Consider the following 27,040-nt stretch of genomic DNA (forward strand, 5'->3'; position numbering starts at 1 on the left):
AGACGCCGCTGGGGTCATTTTTGCGGCCAAAAGTCAAGTAAAGCCAATTGATAGTCATGAATGGTCACTACTAGCCTACTAGCTACCAGGACCGGCAGGCTCCATGTGAGTGCCGAGATGACGGACTTCAAAGAGGAACAGCGAAATGAAATAGAGGCATTGGATTCAATTTATCCAAACGAATTACAGAGTAAGTTCTTTGCAACATGCCAAGCAGTGATGGAGCTGCCTGAAGTATGAAGTGTCCAAGTAACGCTGAAGTAGTGCCCATCTGAGACTTGTGTGTACTGATTTAAGTGCATTTCAAATTGTATGCTTCATACTGCGCATTAAGTACTTTGGTCCGGTATTTCCTCGCCAAGTACTCGAGTAAGGCGTTGTCTGCGTTAAAAGTTGTGGATTACTCGATTTTTCCACGAATATCTGGCCCAAGTTCAGATTTTTAGTTGAAATTATAATGGATTATATGTCGTTCAATACATAGTTTAGCTCGCAAACTCCCTTTTTACTCATTTTGTCTTCATCACAAGCTCCCAGTAGCCTATGAGGCCCACAAACACCAACCCCTTTAGAGCCCTTTAAAATAAAGTACAAGTGCTCAGAAATGTACTTAAACCGACCGACTGTAGCTGTCAACTGATGCGAGATTAAAGCTGTATTCGATAGTAACTTACGTGTAAATTCCAAATGCAAAATTTCATCCAACAGCAGGTCTTACACAAACAGGAGAAACTAATGGCATTTTCACATCCTATTTAAGTTTCACGACGACATAAGCCTGAGCTATTCCACCTTGGCAAACATCACATGGGTGCAGCAGGGGTAGTGGTGATTGAGTACTATCTTGTGTGTGCAATAAATTCTAATCACCAAATTTCGTCTCGCATCAGTGGCTTCATTGCTTGGCATAACAGACCGTTACCATTAGTTGGTGATGTCTTGACTGTGAAAAGGCCAGCCATAGAATTCTGTTATACAGTGTTGGGAGTAACTCATTACTGGAACTAAGCTACTTTTTTCGGTAACTTTTAACTTAACTCATTGCTTTTGAGCTCCAGCAACTTCTTGAGGAACTGGCTCATTTTTTAGGTAACTTTATCACAGTAACTTGAAGAAAGTTCCAAGTTCCTTTTGTTCCATTCTCGTCTTTAAACATGGCGAGCTGTGTCCTCCCTCCCTAGTGACCTGAGACAACAGCAAAATGATCGCCGGTGATACGTGCACGGCGCGTCTGGCTCCCTTGTTGATACGCTGCGAACGTAACAAATTCTGTTTTGGCCGTACATTAGGAGGCTCAGGTGTTGCTGGTGAGCAGTGTGCTTATAACGACAGAGAGCACTGTGTAGTAGGGTTAAAACTTGGTGTAGTTCTACGACGTGTGCGTAGAGGACAACTCATAAACATAACTTGCTGTGCGCTCCGTATAAGAACCTTATTATGAGATCAAAATCATCAAATCCCTCCCTAAAGATGCACATAAATGTGTGCTTCTTTCGTCATATCGTATATTGGTATAGTTTTCATATATCAAAACTATTTTGAAACATCTTGCATTGCCCATTGTGAGATCAAGATCTGAATTAACTATAGAAAGGTCACGAAATAAAAGTATGTATTGGGTAGCAAGTAACTTGAAAGTAAGTCGTTACTTTTCTAAAGTAGCTTAGGAACTTGAAGTTCATTTTCATTACGTGTAACATTTCTTGCTCAGTAACTTAACTGTAACGAGTTCCCTTTGTCGAGTAACTGCCCCATCGCTGCTATTATATGTATTAGTGACTGTGGATTTAATTGAAATGTTTTGCTTTGGTACTCTGAGCATCATAACAAGGCATGTGACAGAGCTCTAAGTTGGGTACGATTTGCACTGGCACAGCTGGTTTCCTATGGGCATGTAAATGCCATTCCATCTGTTTCTTTTCATATTCATAAGTAAGGAGTGAACTTGCTGTGCTTGATAACTAGCTCTTGCAAAATATGCCAGCTAGAAACTTGCTAAATGCACCAATCAAAACATAATTACTTTTTCTGCTTCTTGTGACCAAAAGGTAGGGTAATACAAAGCAAAACTTACCACATACTTGAAGCAGGGATTTTTCAAGTACCCCCTACACAACACCTCTCAAAGATCTTGCAACAGCGCTCATAATGGTTGTCAAAAACAGCCTGAAAAGCCAGTAGATAAGGGTGTCACATGCACCCCATGGAATTTCAACAGCCCTGTGGTATGAAAACCTTGATTTGAACAACATTTCAGCATACTCAAGTCAGTCAAGTGCTGTAAGTGGGTATGCTGTCAAGAACTTTGTTCATACCATTGATGCCACATACTTGATACATTAAAGGTGTTGCAACACGGCACCCCAGGTTATGCCAGATAAATGTAAAGGACTGTTCCTTTCACCGATGTGAGCCTGCATTCCAAGTTTTATAGTGAAGGGGGTTAGAAGTGCAGAAAAATTGCAACTGCGAACACCGAAACTCACCAGGCTCTGACATCAATGCAGTGAGGTGGCGCAAGGGAGGTCACATGCTTACGACTACCAATGGGAGCTCTGAGATCTGAGACGATGGTGCTTACTTGGGTGTGTGTTCGAGGGTTTGTATCTCGCTGAGTATGACACGTAGAAGAATAATTCTTTTGTCCTCAGTACACTGGACAATGTGCGCATCATGTAATGAACCACATCTGTCAATGTGTCACAACCCCTTTAAGTACAGATCAGAGGTACTGTGTGGGATGTGCTGATTATGTGTGTTGTCACCATTGGTTCTTTCCAGTTTTAAGTGATGATCCATACCACATATTTACAATTGATGTACGAGGAGAAACAGTTGGAGAGGAGGAGCCACGTGAGTTCATCGATCATTTACCAGTTGAGCGATTGAAATCTAAGGAGGCCCTATAATATTTCAGTCTGTGTAACACTCAAGTTCACCTATGTACCAACCTACCCTGAAGAAGGTCCCGTGATAGAAGTTATTGAGGGTGAAAATATTGAAGATGAGGACACCAAAGCTTTGATGTCTCTACTTCTCTCAGAGGTCAGCAATTCATCTTGTTCTGTGAGAATAACAACATAGGGCTGTTGGTACATTTCCAGACATAAAGGAGCTGAAGGTACCAACACACTGACCCAAAACCAGCTTTACTATCAACAGTTTATTTTCACAAAAGTGATTCCTCAGGAAACGTGTAGTTAAGACAAGAGGGAGAGAAGGTGCACTAAGACCTTGTGATGCAAAACTATCGATAGTACTATCGACACTATCGATAGTCGTACGAGATTCGAACTATCTATAGTAAGAAAACTATTCATAGCACTATCGATAGTCGACTGTCGGTAGTAAGAAAACTATCAATAGTACTATTGATAGTATACTATTGGTAGTCTGCTATCAGAAAACTGGGGGAGCAGATAAAAATAGAAAAAGAAAATGCCTCAGTCCTATACAAGTTTTACAATACAACTCAGAGCAGTTTTCCCTCCGATGCTAACATTGAGCTTCTCATGCTGCTCAAACCAACCGCAAAGTCACGTGATACTCTCTGCACTGGATTGACTGGCATTGTAGTCTCATATGTAGTGCGTACGATTTTATGATGAGCATCATCTTTTGCTGCTTGCAGTGCAGCATTCATACATTACAGCTAAACGGAAAGTTCTTCTGTTGCACGTGATTCTGTTTTCACCAGTGAAAAAAGGAAAATGGGGAATGAAATAATCGATAGTGAGAACCAAATCTAGCTGTCGATAGTAAAGACAAAGAAAAGAACACTACTATTGATAGTTTTGAAAATAACTATCGATAGTCAATCTATCGATAGTTTTTCATCACTACTAAGACCTGATAGGTCTATCCATTCTCCTGTAGATAATATATCTATCGTTGGCTAATACCCCTGACACATGTGCTAGCTAGAACTCCTTGCAGCGGGAGTCCGTTACTGCTTTGAAGGACACCTTGGTTGGGAGGAAGTCGTTCCAATGACACACGACAGCATCAACCTCCCTTTCGCTTAGTAGTGCCATCTGAAATGGAGCTCTATATTCTGTACCCACAAGCTTTTGTGTGGCCTTTATAAACTGCAATTATTAAATTAGATGCAAATGGCTTTCTTACTTCATCTGTTACAGAATTAAAATTTTCCAGTCTTGCATTCTTATTTTGAATTACCGTGGTATAATAATTGTCGTCTGGTTCTGTGTTTTCGCCCCTAAAGGAGATAGGCAATCTCCTGTTCCGCCAACGCCGACTTGCTAAATTGAGTATCTCCTTTATCGTGTGTCCATAGGAAGCAAACGCTGCTGCCCTTCTCTGGAAAGGCCTTTTGGCTGCCCGTCTGTTAGGGGTATAACACATTTACCTTAGCATACTTTATCATTTAGATAGGTGAACAGTTCCAATAAATAAATTTTGTACAATTTGCATATCGACAAAGTAGACAGTGTTACAAAGAGCTTAATAGGAACCATGTGCACTTTCGGTAAAATTTTAGCCGAAGGAGCATAAGCCAAAAACTGCCACTTTGAGTTGTTATAAATGAAACTTAACTAGTAAAAAAAAAAGTCTTATAAAAAGTTATACTTATAAGTACTTATAGTACTTAAAAAAAAGAAACTTAAATAACTAGTCTAAGTTATTTCAGAGGCGTCAATCTTCCACTCCCCTGGAGAGCCCTTGCCATTAAACAACACTGAGGGACTCATTTGTGATCTAGATCGTTTTCATGAAGACCATTGTGTTGCACGGTCCTTGGACATAAAAGACCTGTACCATGACAGCGAAGCCCCAAGACGAGGGACAAGAAGGGACATACACACACACACAACATCTGTGTGTACGTATGTCCCTTCTTGTCCCTCGTCTCAGGATTTTGCCATCATGGATACTTATCACCAGCTCGCTTGCTATTTAACTGTCCTTTCACTGACCTGTACCACAGCCTCAATGCGCCAATTTCGCCTTCTTGTGTCAAGACATTTTTGTAGTCTGAGTTACAGACGTTTTACAATATGGCAGGTGTAGGTATAACTGATTTCATGCACATTTTGTAGTTCTGTTAATATTCCACTGTCATTTTGATCTAAAACCAGCTTCTTACCCAAATGAATGGTGTTTGCATTGGTTCTGCAGTGTTGCCCTTGTTATTGGAAATTTATCTTCAGTATATGGGTTCGGTTATATTTGTCATTAGCACTTTTGTGCACAGTAGTTTGGTGCATATAGAAGGTTTATCAAGATCTGGTGATTGTGTCCACTGGTTTTCTGTGATAGATACTGTAAAAATGCTACACCAGAACTATGTTGCACTGTTGGAAGACTTCTAATGGGAGGCTTCAGTTTCTGGATCTTCAGTTATTTGTCCCACCTACACTGTGATGAGAGTATCGGAAAGAGTTGTTAGCACCTGTTTTCGCAGCCAACAGTTTTCACTGAAAAGCTAAAATTCGGTGTCTTTTGTTCCCTGTTTATGAATGCATTTAAGAGTCTTGTAATCATAAGGTAATGTCTGCTGTAAGCACTCAATTTTAACATCTCGTTAAAGAAGTTTACCATGAGTCTCAAATTTCCAGAGTCCTTTGGCCTTTTGAAGTTAGTAAAACATAGGCCACTTCACGTTATTGTCCCCTTTTTCCACACACACAGTCTCACAACCTCAAGGCAGTTGCAAGTAAATCTAACGTACAGCTGGTCTTCTCCAACAATTTCAGATTGGACTGTTTAACTGAGGTGTGAAAACCATAAGAATGCCTTCCTCCTGTGTCAGAGAAATGTACGTAGCACATAACATCACATTGGCATCCAAAGTATCTCCAGGAATGTAACAGTTCCATCCACGTGTGGGATTTCTTCGCTGTCATAGAAAGAGATCCGAAACATACTGGGCGAACACAAAGAAAAACACTGGCACGCAAAGACACACAGATAGTGTCATTGTTTTCCTTTGCGTTTGCACAGTATGTTTCAGTATAACGGACATACTCTTTTCGTTTCATCTTTAAGAGCTGAATGTCCTGAAAAGAACTCAGAAGGAGAGTACAGAAATTTCCAGTTCAGGAAATTGTACATGTCGAGCTTCTTTGTTGTTCACCCCAAAAGTGAAAGCTTTTCTTTCTTCCTCTCCTTCTCCTTGAGTATATAGTTGTGTTTCTGTAAATAAAGCTTTAGCTGTGTTATAGATTTTGTTGTGTTCATCAAATTCTTCCTCAATCTCATGGTGTCCACGTATGGAAGGCATCTGATCAAACTACATCGAAGCAGCCTTGTGACACATCTGATTAAAGCTTGTCGAATGGCAAGATAACCCGTCATGACACCATGTTGAGTCTCTGGGACTGAGGAGATTGATGACTGCATCAGTTGTGCACTATTTCTAATATGTCATAGTCAGATTTGTCGTCAGCAGTCTCACTATTGATATTGCTTTGTACGTTAGCATACACATTGTCGTCGAGTGCTGCACAACAACTGCCTGCCAAGCTGCATTGAGGAGGTGACCATAGTTCATGGCAAGATCTTTACACTGGAACGCCGGTACAATGACTGTTGAGCATATTCAAGTTAACCATCTTGAATGTAAGCTGCCAAATAACACAAAGACAAAAGGGATACAACAGACATGTTGTTTCCCTTTTGTCTCCGCGCTATTCGGCAGCTTAGATTCAAGGTGCAAAACTTAAACTTAACTTCTGAAGTTTAACTTTTGACTTAACTTAAAGCAAAACTTAACTTTTGTGGTAGGTGTGTTTCCTCTTCAAAACTGATGCAGACATGCTCAGCATCTCCGAATTTGCAGTCAATGACTGCTATTGCAAAAGTACAGAGTAGAGAAGGGTCAACCTGTGCAATCTCTTGCAAAGGCCTTTGAATGCTTTGCAGTGAGCATGTGGCTGTTGCCATTAGTTATGTTAGGTAAACGTATCACACTCTGACTTTAATAAACTTGCGAGTCTTACAAGGAGAACTCCTTCTGTAATTTTTTCTTCAAAATCAAAATCTGCTGTGGTGGTGTAACGGTAGCATCCCTGACAGGGAATCAGGAGTATCCAGGTTCGAATCCTGGCGTCAGCACTCCCCCCCCTGCCGGAGAGATTTTTGTATCATTGTAATCGAGCAAGTGCTTTCACGATGACTGTTTTATCAGTCCTGTTTTCATATATTTCAATGGGCACTCCTGATATTTGTGCACCAATGGGCGCCAATAGGCACTCCAATGGGCACCAGAAATTTGATCATAATATCGGAATTATCGTTATGCAGTAAAGATCCTAATAAGCTAGTTCATCAATTGTATGTATCTAATTTCAACACTATTACACATTTCCTGTACACACCTTGTGTTATTCATTTATTTTATTTTTCCATCCAACCTTTTATCTATGTGAGGTACAAGACAACCGCAGTTCGATCCCACTTTGCATCCTACATCAACTGGCATCACACTCCCATGAGAATTTTGTGAGATACTTATATTGAGGGGTGATGTGCCTTGATTTCCATTGTCCTGCCTCCTTAAGAGCTAACCTGTGGCCTGCAGAGTCCAGCAAATACCATGGTTCCTAGAGAGTGTGATAGTCATGTACAGCCAAGGAACAACACCGCTGGTAGATGTGCTTTCTAGTGCTCTAATGCTGTGCTGCTGTCTAACCCTAATACTGCGACACTTTCATTGAGCAAATCCAAGCAAAAGTTTCACATTGGGAGCCACTGAAATTTCAAACAGACACTGCTCTTCTACAGGGCACAGTAGAAGAGCTATCAGCATTTGATGTGTTTTGTCTGTTTGCCTGTGATATCGATTGTGGAAAAGAGAGGTGTTCACATGTGAAAGTTATTTGGTCACATTAATTATTATGCTTTTATTAGATCGAAGACAATCTGGGCATGGCCATGATCTTTAGCCTGGTGTCTGCAGCCTCGGAATGGTTGACTACACATGCAGAAAACATTAGGGTTCGGAAAGAGGAAGAGGAGAAGCGTAAACATGCTAAGGAGGAAGAGGTGGAACGGGTAAGCAACCTTCATATTGCACGAAATGTGCGGCAGAACTGTGTATGCACCTAATTTTTACACAAATTCAAATGAGAGTTTGCACAATCTTCTGGTAACAACGATAGCAGCACTAGCAATTCAGCAAGTTTTATGGTAGTCAGATGCATCAGTGCAAAAAAGTTTGATCTGGTATCAAGAGAAGCTAATATGATTGCAAGAATCAGTCAATTATGAGTAACATTTCCAGACTAGCACCGCATCTGTAGGAGTCTTGGACGAAACAATCAGTGCGAAGAAATGGCACATTGCAGTTTGCAAAGACGTGAGCCCAACAAGATAACATCTGTAGCTCTTACAAAGTTAACCATTGCTAACTCAGTGTTGCATATAATGTACAGTTTCCCCAGGTTTAATTTTATGTATCTATTTCGCCTATCCTTAATTACTAGTGGTAATATTAACCCTGCCCAAATAGAAGGTTAAGAATCTGCAAACTGCAAAAGTGTGTTAGTCTGTGAATGTCATCCAAAGTTAAGAGTAACTAAATTAGATAAGTTAAGTTGACTTTACATGGAAACCTCCCCCATGCTCCATTTAAACTATTTTGATGCCTCTACTGGCTCACATGCTTGAAAGCAAGCTTGTTGGAACGTGGGGAGAAGGAGGAAGCCACACACACTGAGCTCAGGCTGTGGGGATGTTTCCCTTTCATGCATGCAGATCAAACAACGTGCCTGATGTTCCGTCTGACGAAACAGATTTTTGCAGCATTGTCCCATAATTATGGAAAATATGTTTCTTCGTATCAACACTGTACATCAGTGTCACTACTGTCACTCCCCCACTGGCACAAAATACATTCCGAACTTAAAGATGTCTGTTTATTGTAATTAGTTAGAGTAAGTAGGTAATTTATAATGAAACACCCCAATCATCATCATCACGATAAAGTTGTTGTTACAATGCATCTGTGCCCTGTAACATTGGAGCAGTTTGCCTTTTTACACAAAGGAAGGTGTCCTTGTTTATGAAACTGAGCTTGTTGATGTTGGCTCCATTGTTGTGTTGGCAGCATTTAATAACAATAATTATTATTATTTATTTTTATCAAGATGATATACATATTCTTTAACGTCGGCTCAAGCCAATTGGCTTGTTGTACATAATTCATACACGATGGGTAGTCAAAAATTAACCTTAATGTTTTTTATTTAGGGAAAACACAAAATTAGAGATAAAATAATTCGATCACTTTTCAGTATAGCTTGAACATATCGTTTGAATAGCAGCATGACATTGAAAAGCACCAGAAAGGACATGTTATAGTATGTATCTACGCATGGGTAAAACAACCATGTCATTGAGGCAAGAGTTATCTCTGTTTCCCTGGATAGTTGTGTCAATGTGATTTAGATCACATAACTGACTAAATATTGCAAGTTGTCCTATGTATTTTCTGTCCATGTCTTCATCGTCAAATACAAAGATGGTTACGTATGAATCAGCCCTGTTACTGCTTTACCAGTCATTCTTGTCGAGGTAACAGGTGCACCTATCGCCATCGACATCTCCAAGCCGAAGAAAGAGTCTAAGATGTACCGCAGATGTATCACACATTTTATTATGTAGTCTGACATGGTGTCAGAAGTGGGTTCAGAACGAGAAGTGGACAGAAGACTCTGAGAAGAAACAATGTGATGCCAAAGAATTGCGAAGAAGCAAACAGGATGCCGGAAAGAACAGGCAAGAAAGTATGCGAGTCCGAATCTCGGAAACAATGGCCGAGAGGGGTCTGAAGACGTCTAAGCCTCTCAACGTGTCATCACAGTCCTCGGACACATGGGACGCTTGGTTACAGAGTTATGAGTGGTATGCCACCACTATCCAACCGCACAAGAAGCCTCAAAAGTCCAGGTTACTTAATGACAGTTATCAGCCCAGACACACGGAACGTTTTCAGAATGCTTCCCCAGACCAAAGACGACAAGAAACAACTGGAAGTCTTTAAACAAAAACTCAAGGAACACTTCACGCCAAAAGCAAATCACACCAACAAACGATGCAAGTTTCACGAAATGAAGCAGAAAAAAGGCTAAACGTTCAACGAGTTCCTCACTGCCGCAGGACGCCATGTAAAGAAGAAACACCAGTGCTCTTTGTGTTTGTTTCCTCCTTTTGTTGCTCCCTGCACTGGGGTTTTTATCTCTTTTAAAATGTAAAGAAGAACCAGTTCAGGGAGCTGACAGACGAGCTATTCAGAGACCGCATTATCATCAGAATCACTCACAATGTCACAATGTCCGACGATCGATCTCAGGAAAGCTGTGCACAAGCATCCCAACAGCTGAAACAGATAGCGAACAAGGAAACGAAGGTTGTTGATGTCATCATGAAGGAAATGAAGACAAAATGGCCACAGAGACAAAGGAACAGACACCACTGAAGGCAGGAACAAGAAAAGCATGTACTACCTGTGTAGAGAGTTCCGCAAACCTAGAGAATGCCCAAGCAGGAACTTTGTTCAACACAATGTCCACACGATTGATGACCAACAGGACACAGAAGAGATGTACGTGTCAGAAGTGAAGCCGTTGAAGACGTTGGACACTGGAGCCCAATGTAACATCCTCCCAAACAAGACAATCCAAGCAATGGGGTTACAGGTGTTCCAAACATCTGTCAAGAGAATTTCACGCTACAGCAATCACAAAACTCCTGTTACGGGAGAAGCAAAAGAGGCATGCACTGTACAAGGACAGGCAGCATAACTGAGTTTCCTCGTTGTGGACTCTGATGTCACACCGGTTCTGGGCCAAAACACTTGCGAAATCCTCAGCTTGGAAACAAAAGTGCACGCTGTTCAGGCAGTACAAGAGGACGACGAAATATATCAAGGCACGGGATGCCTCAAAAACTTTATGTATGATGCTGACATAAAAGAAGAAGCAAGCAAGAGTTTGGTGAACAGGCCACCAAGGAAAGTTCCATATTCGATAATGGAAAAAGTTAAATAGGAACTCTTAAGCATGGAGTAGAAAGGAATTGCTAAAAAGATCACAGAAACAACACCATTTTGCAGCAAAATGGTCTTAGCAAAACAGAAAGGAAAGATAAGGATTTGCCTTGATCTAGTAAAACTCAATCAGGTTATAATAAGATGCAATTGACTCAAGACTCTGGAAGAGATTGTTGCTCAGCTCAGAGGAGCCAAGCGGTTTGCTCTCCTAGATCTAAAGAAAGGCTTCTGGTAAATGAAAGTGTTGCAGATAAACCAGCACAAGCAAGAAAGCTTGTCGTAAAATCCTCGGAATGCCTTTGAACGTCAGAACAAACACAGGAAGTTGCAGAAAAGAAAAACAAGCACCGAAAAATGCCCGGACACAACAGTGCTCAACGTTAACAGTTCAGTAACTGTCTCAGTTGACGCTAGCTCCATAGCTTCAAAGTTTCATTCAGAACAACCAAGTCGTTTTCGAGGAATTTATCGAAACGTGCCATAATAGCAGACGACGAAACCTGCGCTTCACTCTCATGCAACGTCACGCACGGCGTCGGCCTGCGGGTGCATCGCCATTGTCATGAGAATTGGAACCTGCAGAAGGACCTTGGGTTGAGTCATCCCATTTGCTTTCGAAATGGGGACACTCAGACATACATATCCGCGAGCAGAGAATGCAGCCCGTGCATTCACCGTGGGGTCTCCGATAATGTGGCGCATAATCGGATACGTGGCAGTTAAGTCACATGTTTTATTTCCGCGAGTGTTTAATGTGTTATGAAATAAACACACACTCCTTCTCCATGTACGTTGCCAGCGACACTTCATTTCGAGACATGATCAGTGTGCTACGGGGAGTGTAACGGAAGCACGCACAATATATTTCAGTCGTAGCTGTAATGATACCACGTGCACCGATGGCCGGCGACTTCAGATTTGTGATTGTGGGTGGGGTTGCCCTGCGACTTTTAACTTGTCTCTGAGGATTAACATAGTTGTTCTAAACCACCATGTGGGCCACTTCTTAGAATGTGTGTGTTTCGCCTGAGAACTGAAAGAAAATGTACAAGAGTTGCCGTGGTCCCCAGTCCCTTCTGAAAGTCGTGTGCTCACGCTGGTGCACTAGCGGTGAAATGCAGACGATTTCTGCATCCTATCATGGACTTTCCCGACGTAGTCATTCTTATTGTTGCCCACACACATTACGGCATGCTCTGCAATCTGATAGGGCAGCTACCAATTTAATTCGGTTATTTAATAACCGTGACATGCTTTGTTGGGTAAATTTGCAGTATTCAATTTTCCACAAAGGGCAACCGAATGGTACACTTTATGAGAGGGGCGCGGGGTACGAGACCGTCCCTTTAACAACAGGCATAAGAGGTTATGTAGAGAGATGTCAATCGTGCCAAGCATAGGTGAGGAAGTTACTTTTATTTTGTAGTGCGCTACCGTTACTAACTACTTTTTCAAAAAGTAACGCGTTACGTTATTCGTTACTGTTGCGGTAGTAGGTAACATGTTACTAACGCCATTACTTCTGATAAGTAATGCCGTTACTTTTGCATTACTTCACCAGTTGTCCTTATAATATGTACCATTTTTAGTTGAGTCACATAAGTGCATTCCACAAATCAATACAAGCAATGTTGGGCACAAACAAGGGTCACGCACAGCTTACATGTACGATTTATTGCAACGCAGAAGTAGTCTATGTTCAAAATTTTCATCTGTGAGCTCCGCCCGTTGGGCTGAGAGGGACGCCTAATGACGAGTGAGTGCTCCTTGTCAGGGTTGATAGAGACGGTGACCTCTTATTTCACACAGTACAAATCCAAACAGCCAATCCCTTGGTACTTTGTTACTTGTTCAGAGGGTAAAGGCTATTTTTCTGCCGCTTTTGCCTCATTCGTCCGAAAAATACCAGAGGGAGTGAAAAACAGAGGTGGTAAACAAGGGTGACATCTCAACCAGGGTAGGTCAACAACCCTTCTTTTGCATTCTTCGTGGGTGTTGATGTGACCTTCTTGTCAATGTTGTAGATAAAAAGAAAAAAGTCGGGGATTTTCCCGGATTCTGCAGGCACGGTCCTCGTTCAAGCTTTCAAGTTTAGACGGTGAAGCAATGTTCCCGAACACGCAGTAACGCATAACGCTGTTACGCGTTAGTTATTAAAAATGTAACGACGTTACGTTACTCATTACTTTTCTCCCAAATGTAATGCGTTACCATATTTCACTACTCGAATTTAACGCGTTACCGGTAGCGCACTACGTTGTAACGCGTTACCCCCCACCTATGGTGCCAAGCAACAGAAAGAAAACCAGCAAAAGAACTACTCCACATAAAAGGAATACCCTACCTACCCGGGAAAGAATAACATCAAACCTGTTGAATTTTGAAGGGCAATCATATATTGTCATAGTAAACAGCTACTCGGGGTACCTGGATTTCAAGAAACTCCAAGGAGAATCTACTCAGGAAGTCATCAACGTCATGAAGGAATGGCTGGCGATACATTGCATACCTAAGATAATTGAAACAGACAACAGACCCTGCTGCAAAGCAAGAGAGTTCAAGAACTTCAGGAAAGAATGGGGATTCCATCACGTCACCTGAAGACCAAGATACCAACAATGTAATGGCCTAACCGAAAGAGGAGTGCAGACCGCCAAGAGCATACTTCGAAAATGTACCTTGGATGGAAGTGATGTACATATTGCCCTCCTCAGCCTGAGAAGCACCCCGAGAAATGAAGGACTAGGATCACCAGCACAAGGTCTGTAAAGTCAGAGAACAGAGACTACCATTCCAATGCACAGCAAGCTACTACAGCCAAAGATAATACAAAGTGTACCACACAAATTGAGTCTCGAAAGTGACCATCAATAGAGGTACGGTGACCAGCACACAAGACAGCCACCCAAAATGGCCGTAGGCAAGCAAGTCAAAGTGTGAGAAGGACACCGACGTTGGATCTCTGGTACAGTCATACGACTCCTGGACGAACCTCGTTCAGTAGTTGTAAAAACACCGAAAGGTCTACATCGCCAGACGCCATCGTCATCTAAAGGTGCAGTGAAATGGAGGCCTGTAATGAAATGTAATTTCATGATCCAGCTTCGTGCTGAAGTAGTTGTAGCAGCAATGATGATATTGATGTTGAGCTTGACCGGTGACCAGGAGCATGCTCTGTACAAGTGGAATTTCAACTGCATCCCCAGCTACCATCAGTCATTTTAAAAATATACAAGGTGGTTGAGCAATCCATTTGGATGAGTTATTTGAATGACCCACCATCTTTCTGTAATGAAAAATTCTGTGAAAATTTTCATTACAGTGATTATTGTAGAACAGTAACTTGTACAAGTGTCAGTTAAGAGTTCCTCTTGGAACAATGGAGCTCTCTTGGTGTTTGGACCACTTCTACTTGTACTAGTTAGCCCTGCAGTACAGTACATAGGTACAGTGAGCACTCTTTCATTTTGTAAGATTTATTGGGATAGGCATTATTGTCTGAACTCTCCAGAAATACAACGTTATCCTCTGCAGCTTCAATTCCAGCATTGGCTCATGCGTCATCTCAAACTGCCTGTTGGACTCCAGTTTGAGAATCCTGGCTTGGTTATCTAACCTCTGTTGAAATGTGTTGTTTTTCTAGGCAAAGTTTGAGGGAACAAGGGTCACAGTGGAGTGCTTTCTAGCCTGGAAGGAAAAATTTGATGCAGAGATGTCTGAGCTTTACAACAAGGAAAAGGAGACTGCTGGCAATCGGAAGCTCACAGGCAGGGAGCTCTTTGAGAGAGATCAGAACCTCATAGACTCAGATCTACAGTTCATGCAAGAAGGTAAGTTAGTGATATAGCCAAATATTCAGGGTTTTGTGTTCTTACTACTTGTACAAAAAAAAAGTTGAAACTGATGTGGCCCTTTGAAGTATGCAGCAACATCAGACATTACATGACAAGTCTACAATTGACACTTAGTGCAATCCTTAACATTAGCTGATTCATCCGAAAGTGCAAAGGGCAGTGTAATGGAGTGCAAATGAAGCGCACTACATGTGCTGCCCTCATGCAACTAGACTACAGCCCAATCGCATAGAAAAGTGTAAGTGGTGTGAGCCTCATATTGTTTGTCACAGACGTCTGCACTGCACTGCACTGCACTACTATGCAACATCTTGAGCGACCGGTGTTGTATTTATTGACTTGATAAGCAAACATACGCCTGAGTATGCAACCGATCACTGGTAAGAGACAGCCACCAAGCACAACTACATTACTCACGTCGTCTTTTCAGAAGCTCATGAAACGTTGCACAGATTGCAGAGGAGATTCAGCATTTTCGTGTACTCATGCTGCACTTTTTCCAATCAAATGGTTGAGTATAGTGCAAAGGCTGCCCTTCCGCTGAATCGAATGGGGGAACTTGCATCGTTTGCACTAGTTTGCAACTTGCAGCTCAGTCGAACAAACAACAACAACTTCATTTAAAGATGCTGAATGGGGAGATTCATCGCCATGGGCGATACTCTACCCCATTGCTGGTGGTGATATGGGGAATGAAGTAATGAGGCCCTTCACAATAAGGATCGAAGTCCTATTGTGTCCAAAAAGGTCAAAAGAGCTTTGAGACCTAACCACCCCACCGACACTATCACATCCGCTCTCCCCATGTCCCGTTGCAGTAAACACCCACTTCGCTACTAGGTAGCTTTTGCTTCGTAGTTCTTACCACTGTAGTGCTTACCACCGTAGTCCGCACAGAACACACAGTCACACAGTCTGCACTATGAATTTTGTTCATTGCCCTTGTAAAGGAGCACTGAGGTTTTTGTGTTCTCACACACAGCAGGAATAGAATGTGTTCTGCCTAGACGAACTGCCATGAAGACAACAGGAGCGACGGGAAGAGGCGCTTTCTCCACTTCTGTCGATTGCCTCTCCAATAACTACTCGGAAAGCGGATTATGTTTCACTACTTTATGACACATGATCTCATCCATCCTGCAGGAAATGCATAGCTTCTCAGTTCGCACCTTGTGTGTGATCTTCGTCAAATTATGGTGCAATAAAACGCTACTGCGGCTTCAACACCGTGCCATACATGTTGCTGTGATGGAAAATACGCTACCGAAGTTGCACATTTTTGCCTTTCCACCCCTCACTAAACGCGCGTCAGGAAGTATGCCGGAGATTTTCCAACAATCTCTTTTATATGAATGAACAGAGCATTTAAAGACAAATAGAATGATGTCACCCATGTTAACCCTCTAGTAATTGCAGAAAAACAGTTACGCGCCGAAAAAGTGAACTTGTTTGCAAATGAGGTGATTTTGTGATTTTTTATCTGGACACCTGCAAAACCTAGAACCTCAAAGATAGAGCAAACAGTACAGCAGCACATGGATAATAAGCATGGAAAAAATTAACTGCATGGCCTTAACGGTTATGAAGATACGAGGTTTGAAAATTGCGAGGAAACGCAGTGCTCAAAATGGTCAGTCTTGAACATTATTTTTTAAATAAACAACTGATGCGTATACGAAGAGAGGAGTCAAGTCCTGTAGATCACATAAACAAAATACAGAAGCCGACACTGAAGATTTTTGTTTAAGTTTATTTTGTACAAGCTTTCGCGTGGAGGTCCACGCTTCCTCAGGTACAAAGTGAAGTGGTGACACACATAAGTATATATAGTATAGACATATACACGACTAAACACACTGCTGTACAAAGAAAGGGAAGAGGAAAGGAGATATGGTGCCACATGTCTGTGTACAATGAATAGCTGGGCAGACGGATAGGTGACCTCTAACCGTTTAAGAACAGTAAAAGGTGTTGTTGTGAACAAAAAGGCTCGCCAACCCAGTTTCACGGAAGGGGGGTCAGGAGTATGGGAAACGAGTGGCCCAGAATGGACAAAAGGGAAGGTTACGGATTATCTAATGGAATACCAGACGACGACTCAAAGTGGGGATTCAAGAATTGTGCACAAATAAATATAGATATATAGCTACTAAATTTACATAAGCGGATATAACGAGCCAGGACTAAGATTCAGACCATTTGGTGTGAGACACTTGAATTGCGAAATTAAGTAGGGCTCTCTATTCTTACGTTTAATGTCGGTGCGGAACCCAGATTCTAGCAATATAATTTTCAAATCAGTTTCAAAATCGTGATTAGGTTGATCGAAGTGAATGGCGACAGGAGTTTGGCGGGCATTTAGGATATCAAATTTGTGGCCATAAAATCTTTTTCTCATTGTGTTGGAGGTTTCACCGATGTATTGTGAATTGCACTTGCAGTAGAATATCGAGTAACAAATATTGGGTGAATTACAGTGGAGTGAATGACGAATTTTCAAACAGAAGTCACCCAAAGTGCTACGGGCAATGGTGGACGGCGCGATAAATTTACAGGTCTGGCACCGTGTACTACCACAAGGATAACAACCCGGCGAGCGCTTCATCATGCATGATGACGTGAGGATGTCGCGCAAATTTTTCGATCTACGGAATGCTATTAATGGGGGAGTGGGAAAAATTTCCTTTACTTGCTCGTTAGCATGTAATATATTGAGGTGGCGTCTAAGAATGGAATTGGTATTGACAAGTGACAAGTGACAATTTTATTTTAAATAAACAACTATAAGATATTTTCAGCTGTTTCCTCTGCGAATGTACTTCCTACGAACGAAAAAAACAGGGGTGCATACCCTCTCGAAATTGTAGCTTTTATTTATTTATTTATTTATTTATTGGTATTTTTATGGTGCCCATGAACAGCAGTCTAGGTGAGTGCAGCTTTGGTAGTGCGTCAGAGTGAGGGAAACAAAGCGATATCTTCCTCCCCATGTAAAGTCCCCATAGAACCCCTCTGGCAATATTTTTCTGGGTTACTTTTGCAACTGGTGTCACCAGAACACATAAAGCCTGAGCTCACTTTGACATGAAATGAAGCTCCTGCGTTGTTGCTGCTACTCCCACCGCATCACCTCAATGCCGTGGGACACAGGGAACTGTGAGCCAGGCGTTGATGTGCACACCCATTCAGGGGACGCTCAACAAACACATTTCTCATTTGCACTGTGCCAGAGGGCATAATTCCAGTTAAGATCAAGTGTCCCAATGAAAGCGAATCGTCACCTTTAAAGGGCTCACGCGAGATACCCCTTCACATCTCGCCAACAACATGACATCTTGGCCTCAACCAATCAGCACATGATTAATTGGGAATTAACTTAGTCTTTCTAAAAAGGTTTCCCAAACATACCGTTAGAAACTTATGTCAGGCATGTTCACCAACGGCATGTCTCAATATTTCCGCAAATCACGTGAAGCGACGCAATTCTGAGTTGTGAAGCTGAAAGAAATATGATTCCGAGAAAGGTATACACAGAGACACAAGGTTAACCACTGTTTTCTCCGGCTGGGAACTGAGCCACGCGTCTCCTGTCGCACAAAAGTATGACAAATGCGTAAAGCACAATCCGTCAGGCTTTGTTGTGGCTCTTTGGCGTTAACGGCACCCTTACCGGTACATTCTTGACATAGGATGTGCCGATTGTGTATCTACATCTAAATGATCAAATTAGCCTGCTTCTTCACATTGGTCACCTGGTTTCATGACGACGACGGAACTCAGGACTGTTAGCAGGACCTATTATGCCTCTCTTGCAGAAGACAATATTCCGAGACATTCAGGGGTAATGTGGTCAAGGCAGTCACAATAGGTAGTTATCAGATTAGGTTCATATGTTCTGGTGATATCTTAACACCTGTTGCAAAAGGAAATAGAAAGATCCGCCGACAGCAGTCATGGCTATGGTTTCTCGTTTTGGTATTTACCGAAAACTGCCAATACTGCCCGCCGGCAACTTTTTCGTGCGTTCGGCAAAAATAAATAACCGCTGACAATCGCCATGGCAAGGTTTCAGCAACCCGCACCTGCGGACCCCCTGGAAGCTCTAGTAGGCGAGGTGACTCCGTGGCAGTTCCAGCGCACCCAAACTCTTCGCTCTGGTGTTGGGTTTCAGAGCCACCTTGTGGTTGTTCTTTGTGGCTCCAGAAAAAGATATTACATGTGGTACATACTTATACGGCACAGGCAATAACGTAAAAAAATATTCACATCTAGGATGATAGACCCACACGATTGAGGCACTTGAGCTGGAATGACCCCATGGTGTTCTGTGTTTAACAACTTCCTTCTTTTCTTTTTTTAATGTGCAAAATCTTTTAACTGTGCAAGGAGGATGAATCAAATGAAATGTCCAGAACATTTTGACAGGAGGTTACTAAATCATCTGTAAAACATCGAAGGTTAATGTGGGTGTGTGAATTTATGCAACATTTTTATTTATGCATCAGTGCAAAGCGTTTATCTTTTGTGCTAAACATTCAGCTGGGTAAATGGCAGGATTGTTTGTATATTGTAAGCTGACTCTTGCCCTCCTCTCTCAAAATTGCTTAGTCCAAATCCAGCCCATCAACACTGTGCCCTCAAAGGTCTTTTGACATCTTTGGACACTATTCGCCTCGAGATCGAACAGTGTGCGGATTGGGGATTTATGTTTGGAACATACGCAGACTTGAGAAGTGTAGTGCAAAAATGGGAGTCATTGATGTGCGTATTATAAATAACTCGTCCATGCAATCCGATGATGGTAGAGGTTGTAACCCAGATGGGGAAGGCCACCTCACGTTCTTGATTACCTTAAGGTGAAAAAGAAATCTGTGTTAGATCAGCACAAATTGAAATATTTGTTGATGATTGAGAATTGTGTTAGCCTGTAGCAGTTTGGGAATGGTGCTGTCTTGCTCTATTCCACAATGTAAAACCGATTATGGGGAAAAGGACGTGAGCTTTCATTATAATCCCACACACAAAAAATAATAACACTTCTGAAGGCATAATCAACCTAAAAATGGGGAAAGGAATTTCAGACATGTTTCCTGCTTCTAGCATGCACTTCAGCGAAGAAGACTTCGAGTATCCTGTCACTATCAAAATGTTAGGTGTCAGATTTGTCTGTGACAGCTTCACAAACTCTTTTGTGTCATGAATGTGCAGCACAGCAACTATGTTCTTGCATCTCTATGTTCTAGGAAAACAGAGGTAGGGCAATTAAGGGCCGCCTTTAACATTACCATGCACAACCAAACCTTCTGTTACCAGTGGGGGAAACCGTGTACAGCTACCACATTACTGTACAATGCATTCTCGTTTTACACGGGTGACCTGCCTCCAAATCATTGCCTTCATTGCCTCCAAAAATTCCCCATTCACCATTACAATTGCAGTGCACTTTAACTATCTTTCAGTGTGCATAGCCAAATGTCACCTGTGGGATTCGTATATTTCCTTCACTATAAGTAGGGAGTGAGTTTTTCGGGTTAAATGCCTTTCTCAGATTGGGAGGGAATCGGGCACTACTTTTAAATCTGTAATTCGGGAGAAACCTGGCGATAATTGTGCCTTCGGCTGTTATTGGGTGTATTTGTTTCTCCTCTTGTATAATAAGCCATTTCCAACTAGCTACTACCTACTAGCACTAATCTCCGAAGGCATAGACCGTGCTGACAAACATGGGTGTATTTCTGGGAACGTAAGTGACCCATTCTTACATATGTTACACGTGGCGACCGTTGTTCGTCTTCAGTGGAAACGTCACTTGAGGATTTCATAGTGACAGGAATTTCGGTAGAAATCAGGTTTAGCCCGAACTGGTCAGAGGTGATTTCGGGGGGAATAACTGGGCGGAATCGGGTTTCACCCAAAAAAGTCACTCCCTAACTATAAGTCACATCTGTGACATTTTTTTCCTGATATGACCTTTCTCGGCGTGACTTGAATTTGAATGGTACAAAAAAAAAAAAAAGCTAGTCCCATAATCAACCCCCCTTCCTGCAAAAAAAAGGAGTTAAGTGTAGTATGAGTTTGCTTGGTATGAGTTGTCCTGGTATGAGCTGTCTTGGTATGAGTTGCCCTAGTATGACTTGTCTTGGTGGTGGCCGAAGGACACCATGGCATCTGTTTGCTTTGGGCTATCCCAAGTATCATTTCGTGCCTCACTTTTTATGTAAAGTATATAACACTGAAAGCTTCTACTTACCCTAGATTGCAAAACAATGGTCAAACACACAAAGTCAAACATATACAATGAAACTACATGTAAACAATGAAAATAACTTGTCGTGTGTGGTGGCACTCTTTGGCCAATAGTTGCCCTTGTGCTATAAAAAACCCAAACAAACAAACAAACAAACAAACAAACAAACAAACAAACAAACAAACAAACAAACAAACAAACAAACAACTCTAAGTAAGTAAGTAAGTAAGTAAGTAAGTAAGTAAGTAAGTAAGTAAGTAAGTAAGTAAGTAAGTAAGTAAGTAAGTAAGTAAGTAAGTAAGTAAGTAAGTAAGTAAGTAAGTAAGTAAGTAAGTAAGTAAGTAAGTAAGTAAGTAAGTAAGTAAGTAAGTAAGTAAGTAAGTAAGTAAGTAAGTAAGTAAGTAAGTAAGTAAGTAAGTAAGTAAGTAAGTAAGTAAGTAAGTAAGTAAGTAAGTAAGTAAGTAAGTAAGTAAGTAAGTAAGTAAGTAAGTAAGTAAGTAAGTAAGTAAGTAAGTAAGTAAGTAAGTAAGTAAGTAAGTAAGTAAGTAAGTAAGTAAGTAAGTAAGTAAGTAAGTAAGTAAGTAAGTAAGTAAGTAAGTAAGTAAGTAAGTAAGTAAGTAAGTAAGTAAGTAAGTAAGTAAGTAAGTAAGTAAGTAAGTAAGTAAGTAAGTAAGTAAGTAAGTAAGTAAGTAAGTAAGTAAGTAAGTAAGTAAGTAAGTAAGTAAGTAAGTAAGTAAGTAAGTAAGTAAGTAAGTAAGTAAGTAAGTAAGTAAGTAAGTAAGTAAGTAAGTAAGTAAGTAAGTAAGTAAGTAAGTAAGTAAGTAAGTAAGTAAGTAAGTAAGTAAGTAAGTAAGTAAGTAAGTAAGTAAGTAAGTAAGTAAGTAAGTAAGTAAGTAAGTAAGTAAGTAAGTAAGTAAGTAAGTAAGTAAGTAAGTAAGTAAGTAAGTAAGTAAGTAAGTAAGTAAGTAAGTAAGTAAGTAAGTAAGTAAGTAAGTAAGTAAGTAAGTAAGTAAGTAAGTAAGTAAGTAAGTAAGTAAGTAAGTAAGTAAGTAAGTAAGTAAGTAAGTAAGTAAGTAAGTAAGTAAGTAAGTAAGTAAGTAAGTAAGTAAGTAAGTAAGTAAGTAAGTAAGTAAGTAAGTAAGTAAGTAAGTAAGTAAGTAAGTAAGTAAGTAAGTAAGTAAGTAAGTAAGTAAGTAAGTAAGTAAGTAAGTAAGTAAGTAAGTAAGTAAGTAAGTAAGTAAGTAAGTAAGTAAGTAAGTAAGTAAGTAAGTAAGTAAGTAAGTAAGTAAGTAAGTAAGTAAGTAAGTAAGTAAGTAAGTAAGTAAGTAAGTAAGTAAGTAAGTAAGTAAGTAAGTAAGTAAGTAAGTAAGTAAGTAAGTAAGTAAGTAAGTAAGTAAGTAAGTAAGTAAGTAAGTAAGTAAGTAAGTAAGTAAGTAAGTAAGTAAGTAAGTAAGTAAGTAAGTAAGTAAGTAAGTAAGTAAGTAAGTAAGTAAGTAAGTAAGTAAGTAAGTAAGTAAGTAAGTAAGTAAGTAAGTAAGTAAGTAAGTAAGTAAGTAAGTAAGTAAGTAAGTAAGTAAGTAAGTAAGTAAGTAAGTAAGTAAGTAAGTAAGTAAGTAAGTAAGTAAGTAAGTAAGTAAGTAAGTAAGTAAGTAAGTAAGTAAGTAAGTAAGTAAGTAAGTAAGTAAGTAAGTAAGTAAGTAAGTAAGTAAGTAAGTAAGTAAGTAAGTAAGTAAGTAAGTAAGTAAGTAAGTAAGTAAGTAAGTAAGTAAGTAAGTAAGTAAGTAAGTAAGTAAGTAAGTAAGTAAGTAAGTAAGTAAGTAAGTAAGTAAGTAAGTAAGTAAGTAAGTAAGTAAGTAAGTAAGTAAGTAAGTAAGTAAGTAAGTAAGTAAGTAAGTAAGTAAGTAAGTAAGTAAGTAAGTAAGTAAGTAAGTAAGTAAGTAAGTAAGTAAGTAAGTAAGTAAGTAAGTAAGTAAGTAAGTAAGTAAGTAAGTAAGTAAGTAAGTAAGTAAGTAAGTAAGTAAGTAAGTAAGTAAGTAAGTAAGTAAGTAAGTAAGTAAGTAAGTAAGTAAGTAAGTAAGTAAGTAAGTAAGTAAGTAAGTAAGTAAGTAAGTAAGTAAGTAAGTAAGTAAGTAAGTAAGTAAGTAAGTAAGTAAGTAAGTAAGTAAGTAAGTAAGTAAGTAAGTAAGTAAGTAAGTAAGTAAGTAAGTAAGTAAGTAAGTAAGTAAGTAAGTAAGTAAGTAAGTCAGTCAGTCAGTCAGTCAGTCAGTCAGTCAGTCAGTCAGTCAGTCAGTCAGTCAGTCAGTCAGTCAGTCAGTCAGTCAGTCAGTCAGTCAGTCAGTCAGTCAGTCAGTCAGTCAGTCAGTCAGTCAGTCAGTCAGTCAGTCAGTCAGTCAGTCAGTCTGTCTGTCTGTCTGTCTGTCTGTCTGTCTGTCTGTCTGTCTGTCTGTCTGTCTGTCTGTCTGTCTGTCTGTCTGTCTGTCTGTCTGTCTGTCTGTCTGTCTGTCTGTCTGTCTGTCTGTCTGTCTGTCTGTCTGTCTGTCTGTCTTGGTATGAGTTGTCGTGATATGAGTTGTCCTGGTATGAATTGTCTTAGTATGAGCTGGGGTAGAGCCACGCCAGGTGATGTTTAAGGCTACTTCGGGAAGTTTATCACCAATGAGCTACTGAAGGAGGGGACACTTCAGTTTCAGGACCTCCGTCTGTAACTGATATAATTCCTATGGTTCATTCCAAACATTCATTCTATCATTCCAAACACTCCATCACTACTCTCAGTTTTTTATTTTGTTCGGTGAGTCTCTGCTGGGTCACTTCTCCGTCATCACACAGGTGAGGTGCAAAAGGTCCTTGAAAGGTTCCTCCCGCCACGTCCTGCATGCTTCCAAATGGTGTCTCGTCCGGCCTCCACTATTTTGAGCGACCCCATGCTATCCCTCACTGCTGCCGTTATGCTAGGGGTCTGCCACCATGCAGAAACAAGGTGCCAAGAAACGAAGAGGAAGTGATACCACGATAAACTGCCATCTCTAGCCTGGTGTGTCAGGTTGAGCTGGAAGACGCGGTATGCTGAAAGAAAATCGTTGACTCACACTGGACTGAACCCTCATTCTTGTGTGTTTGGCCTCATAGACTCATACAGTTCTTGTATGAAGGAGGTTGATTTATCTCAACGAAACAGCACGGGATTGGCTGTTTAAAGCAAGCATTCCATCTGAACTGTTTTGCGAAGCAGTGGATGCTTCAAATTTCTTTTGACTCTGTTGGCTGCATGGCGCTATGGTTCAGCCAAAAATCACGGGTTTGAGCTAGAGATTCACATGGGCCAGGCTGGCCCGTGGCCTGTCCCGGCCTGCAGCTTGGGCTTCCCACAGCTTTTGACCTTGGGCCGAGAGCCTGGCCTGGGATCTACCTCACCAGCCTTTATTATGATTCCCTTTGTTAGTCTCAAGAACAGAAAATAAATGAAGACAATGATTACAGCTCCTTAGTTCACCTAGCCTCCCCTAAGTCTGAATGCTCAGAGTGAATGAAGAGAGGTGGACTGTGCACCTCGCCATTTAAAAAGTACTGATTTTGGAAGGAATGGAGCCCTCATTATCCGACACAGCTGATGATCATGATACTGTACAACCCGGAGGAAAGCTGTGTCACAATATGTTTGCAGCAAAGAGCAGAAAGAGCAAAAAGAGGCACAGCTGGCTATGTACTTCAAGTATTGCGAACTAGGCTGTATCCACTGTCTATTGACGACATCCTTTTTCTACACAATTATCTTTATCAGCGAGTAAAAAGGGCAACATGTAGATATATCTATGCCAGAAATATGTAATGGAGTTTCTGAAATTTGTGGTCGGATCTCGTTGAGTTTTATGACTTTTTGGCTGTTCTCAGCGTAAACAGTAACAAACTTCAGCAATTCCGATCTGCATAACGTGCTGGCCTGGTTTTTCGATGGCGGGTTTGGGTCCTTTTTCGAGTCTACTGGCTGAGCCGAACCAAGAAATAGCGCCCCGTGTAATAACCAGAAGTGACTGGCGCTGTTGCATTATGTGTGAATCAAATGGCTCTGGCTAGCTCATACTTTATCAGGCCATCTCTTTAAGATGATGATAAAAGCATGGCAAGGTTAAAGGGGCTCTAAAGGGGTTGGTGTTCGTGGGTCTCATAGGCAACTGGAAGCAGGTATATTCTGTACTCAAGGCTAATTATTTCAAATACACTCGCGATGCAACTCAGGAAGAATAACAAGTGCACGCTATTTCACAATGTGAGATGTTGTGAGGTGTGTGTAATGAGGAGTTTCACGTTAAAATGACAAATGGATACGTCGTAATGATGTCCCATCTGCCAATGCAGATAACGTATGGATACTTTTAAGCATTGTCTCACTAGAAACCGTATTTTTTGTCTGCAATAGCATTGTGGAACATACCATACAAGAGATGAACTTCATAATCATATAACAGCACTATTATAACCATCCCAGCACTGCTCTAGCTCCCGTTGCGCACGCATCTGCAGTGTGATCCATTACTTCCATATGACTCTGCTCGCAGTTGGGCTTCTCGCGGTGACTGTGTAGCCTCCGTTTCGTAAAGTTTCATTTTTCGAGCGTGGGCTATAATTTCTGTGTTTGATCTCATTGACACGCCGATTCTGTTCCTGTTACCTTGCATGGCTTTATTAGCGAGAAAGCTTCCGCTACTGCAGCATATGCATATGATATGCGTCCGAGTGAGGTGTATCCCTATGAGTCACAGCCAAGTCGGAGCTCCCCTCCCGCGTTGATTGGGGCAGTTCCTGCAATATATTTCCTTTGGCAATTGGATGCGCTGGGGTGACATACCCTTGATATTTTGCGCCGATTTGGAGGAAGGAAAGAGGAACCTCCAAATTGGCACCTTGATTCACATTTTAATTACAAACGGCACAACGGGTGAATCTCATTCCTTCTGCATTACTGTCATGATGATGGAATCTTTCATATTGTGAAGAGAACTTTTTGCACTATAGTCCCTCTTTATGTGTGTGTGCCCAACTTTGTAGTGCCTGAGTCGGGAGTTTCCCGTTCAATGTACTCCCATGCTGACCATCCTATTCTGTTGCAGGGGAAGAAGATGTCAAAGTGGATGAATCATTATTTCAAGAGCTTGACGATTTAGACCTTCAGGACCTTGGAGATGGTGACTAGATCTTACATTTTGTACATACCTGTTAAGTAAAGATGTGTACACAATGCATTTGTACATTTACATACTACAAACACTGTGTTCTTGCAATTTTAAAGCAATGTGGACAAACTTTTGTGGAGACATTCTGGTTTTCTTTCAATTGACACCCATTTTTTAATTCTCTGTCAATGTTTTTACATGGCTCTATCTATCTGTTTGTTAACTGTCATGTGGGGCTCTTTCGGAAAAAGGTTTAATGCGTACAGAAAGGTCTCATGCATTAGCAAAATCTTCGACTGTGGGTCCACCCCTAACGGCAACTACTTTATAGTGGCCAGACGCAGGTTCTCTACGCTCCCTTTCACTCGCTCCACAATCTATTCTTGGCTGTCCTTGTTGTGTCAGGCACGTCTCTGTCCAGTATGTTGCATTTCAGTAATGATATCCACACCACATTGAAAATGACCAACAATTTTATTTGAGGAAGCAACAATCAAAATTGTTTTTATTGTATGGGAACTAAATAGACAAGATGGCGTAGATGCAGGCAAGCTGGTGGTGGATCATATCCATGATGAGTAGAGCCTGAGCTTCGCATCCTGCAACACAAAACGATACTGATAAACCTACATTGGAAAATTACATGTGAATCATAGATGTAATTGTACAATATATATGAAAAACATACACAAAGAACAATCAATCAGTAGGATTTAAAACTGATATTCAAGGGACGCTTGTTGTGCTATGTGAA

The 27,040-nt window shown here is 41.0% G+C and overlaps 1 protein-coding gene and 1 pseudogene across 2 annotated transcripts; both read left to right on the forward strand.

Annotated features, from left to right (window-relative positions):
* Positions 1 to 50: 50 nt before the first annotated feature.
* LOC135388532 (RWD domain-containing protein 1-like) lies at positions 51 to 26,355 on the forward strand. 2 transcript variants are annotated; one of them, XM_064618131.1, is made up of 6 exons: positions 51 to 190; positions 2,782 to 2,853; positions 2,918 to 3,045; positions 7,873 to 8,016; positions 14,658 to 14,844; positions 15,851 to 16,104. In XM_064618131.1, exons 1-6 carry the CDS (start codon positions 61 to 63, stop codon positions 15,985 to 15,987), a joined length of 798 nt encoding a protein of 265 aa, XP_064474201.1. In that variant the 5' UTR covers positions 51 to 60; the 3' UTR covers positions 15,988 to 16,104. The 2 variants fall into 2 exon arrangements, with proteins under 2 accessions (XP_064474201.1, XP_064474204.1); XM_064618134.1 differs by lacking the exon at positions 15,851 to 16,104 and adding an exon at positions 26,224 to 26,355 and having other exon boundaries at positions 53 to 190.
* LOC135387682 (uncharacterized) lies at positions 9,776 to 10,441 on the forward strand (annotated as a pseudogene).
* Positions 26,356 to 27,040: the final 685 nt, after the last annotated feature.

The sequence above is a fragment of the Ornithodoros turicata genome, chromosome 3 (genome assembly GCF_037126465.1).
Source record: "Ornithodoros turicata isolate Travis chromosome 3, ASM3712646v1, whole genome shotgun sequence".
NCBI classification, from domain to species: domain Eukaryota; kingdom Metazoa; phylum Arthropoda; class Arachnida; order Ixodida; family Argasidae; genus Ornithodoros; species Ornithodoros turicata.

Bases quoted from the DNA above. Each gene is read 5' to 3' on its own strand.
- LOC135388532 (XM_064618131.1), top strand. From the start codon at position 61: ATGGTCACTACTAGCCTACTAGCTACCAGGACCGGCAGGCTCCATGTG. The intron at 191-2,781 runs GTAAGTTCTTTG...GGTTCTTTCCAG, and splicing joins TTATCCAAACGAATTACAGA to TTTTAAGTGATGATCCATAC. The intron at 3,046-7,872 runs GTCAGCAATTCA...TGCTTTTATTAG, and splicing joins TGTCTCTACTTCTCTCAGAG to ATCGAAGACAATCTGGGCAT.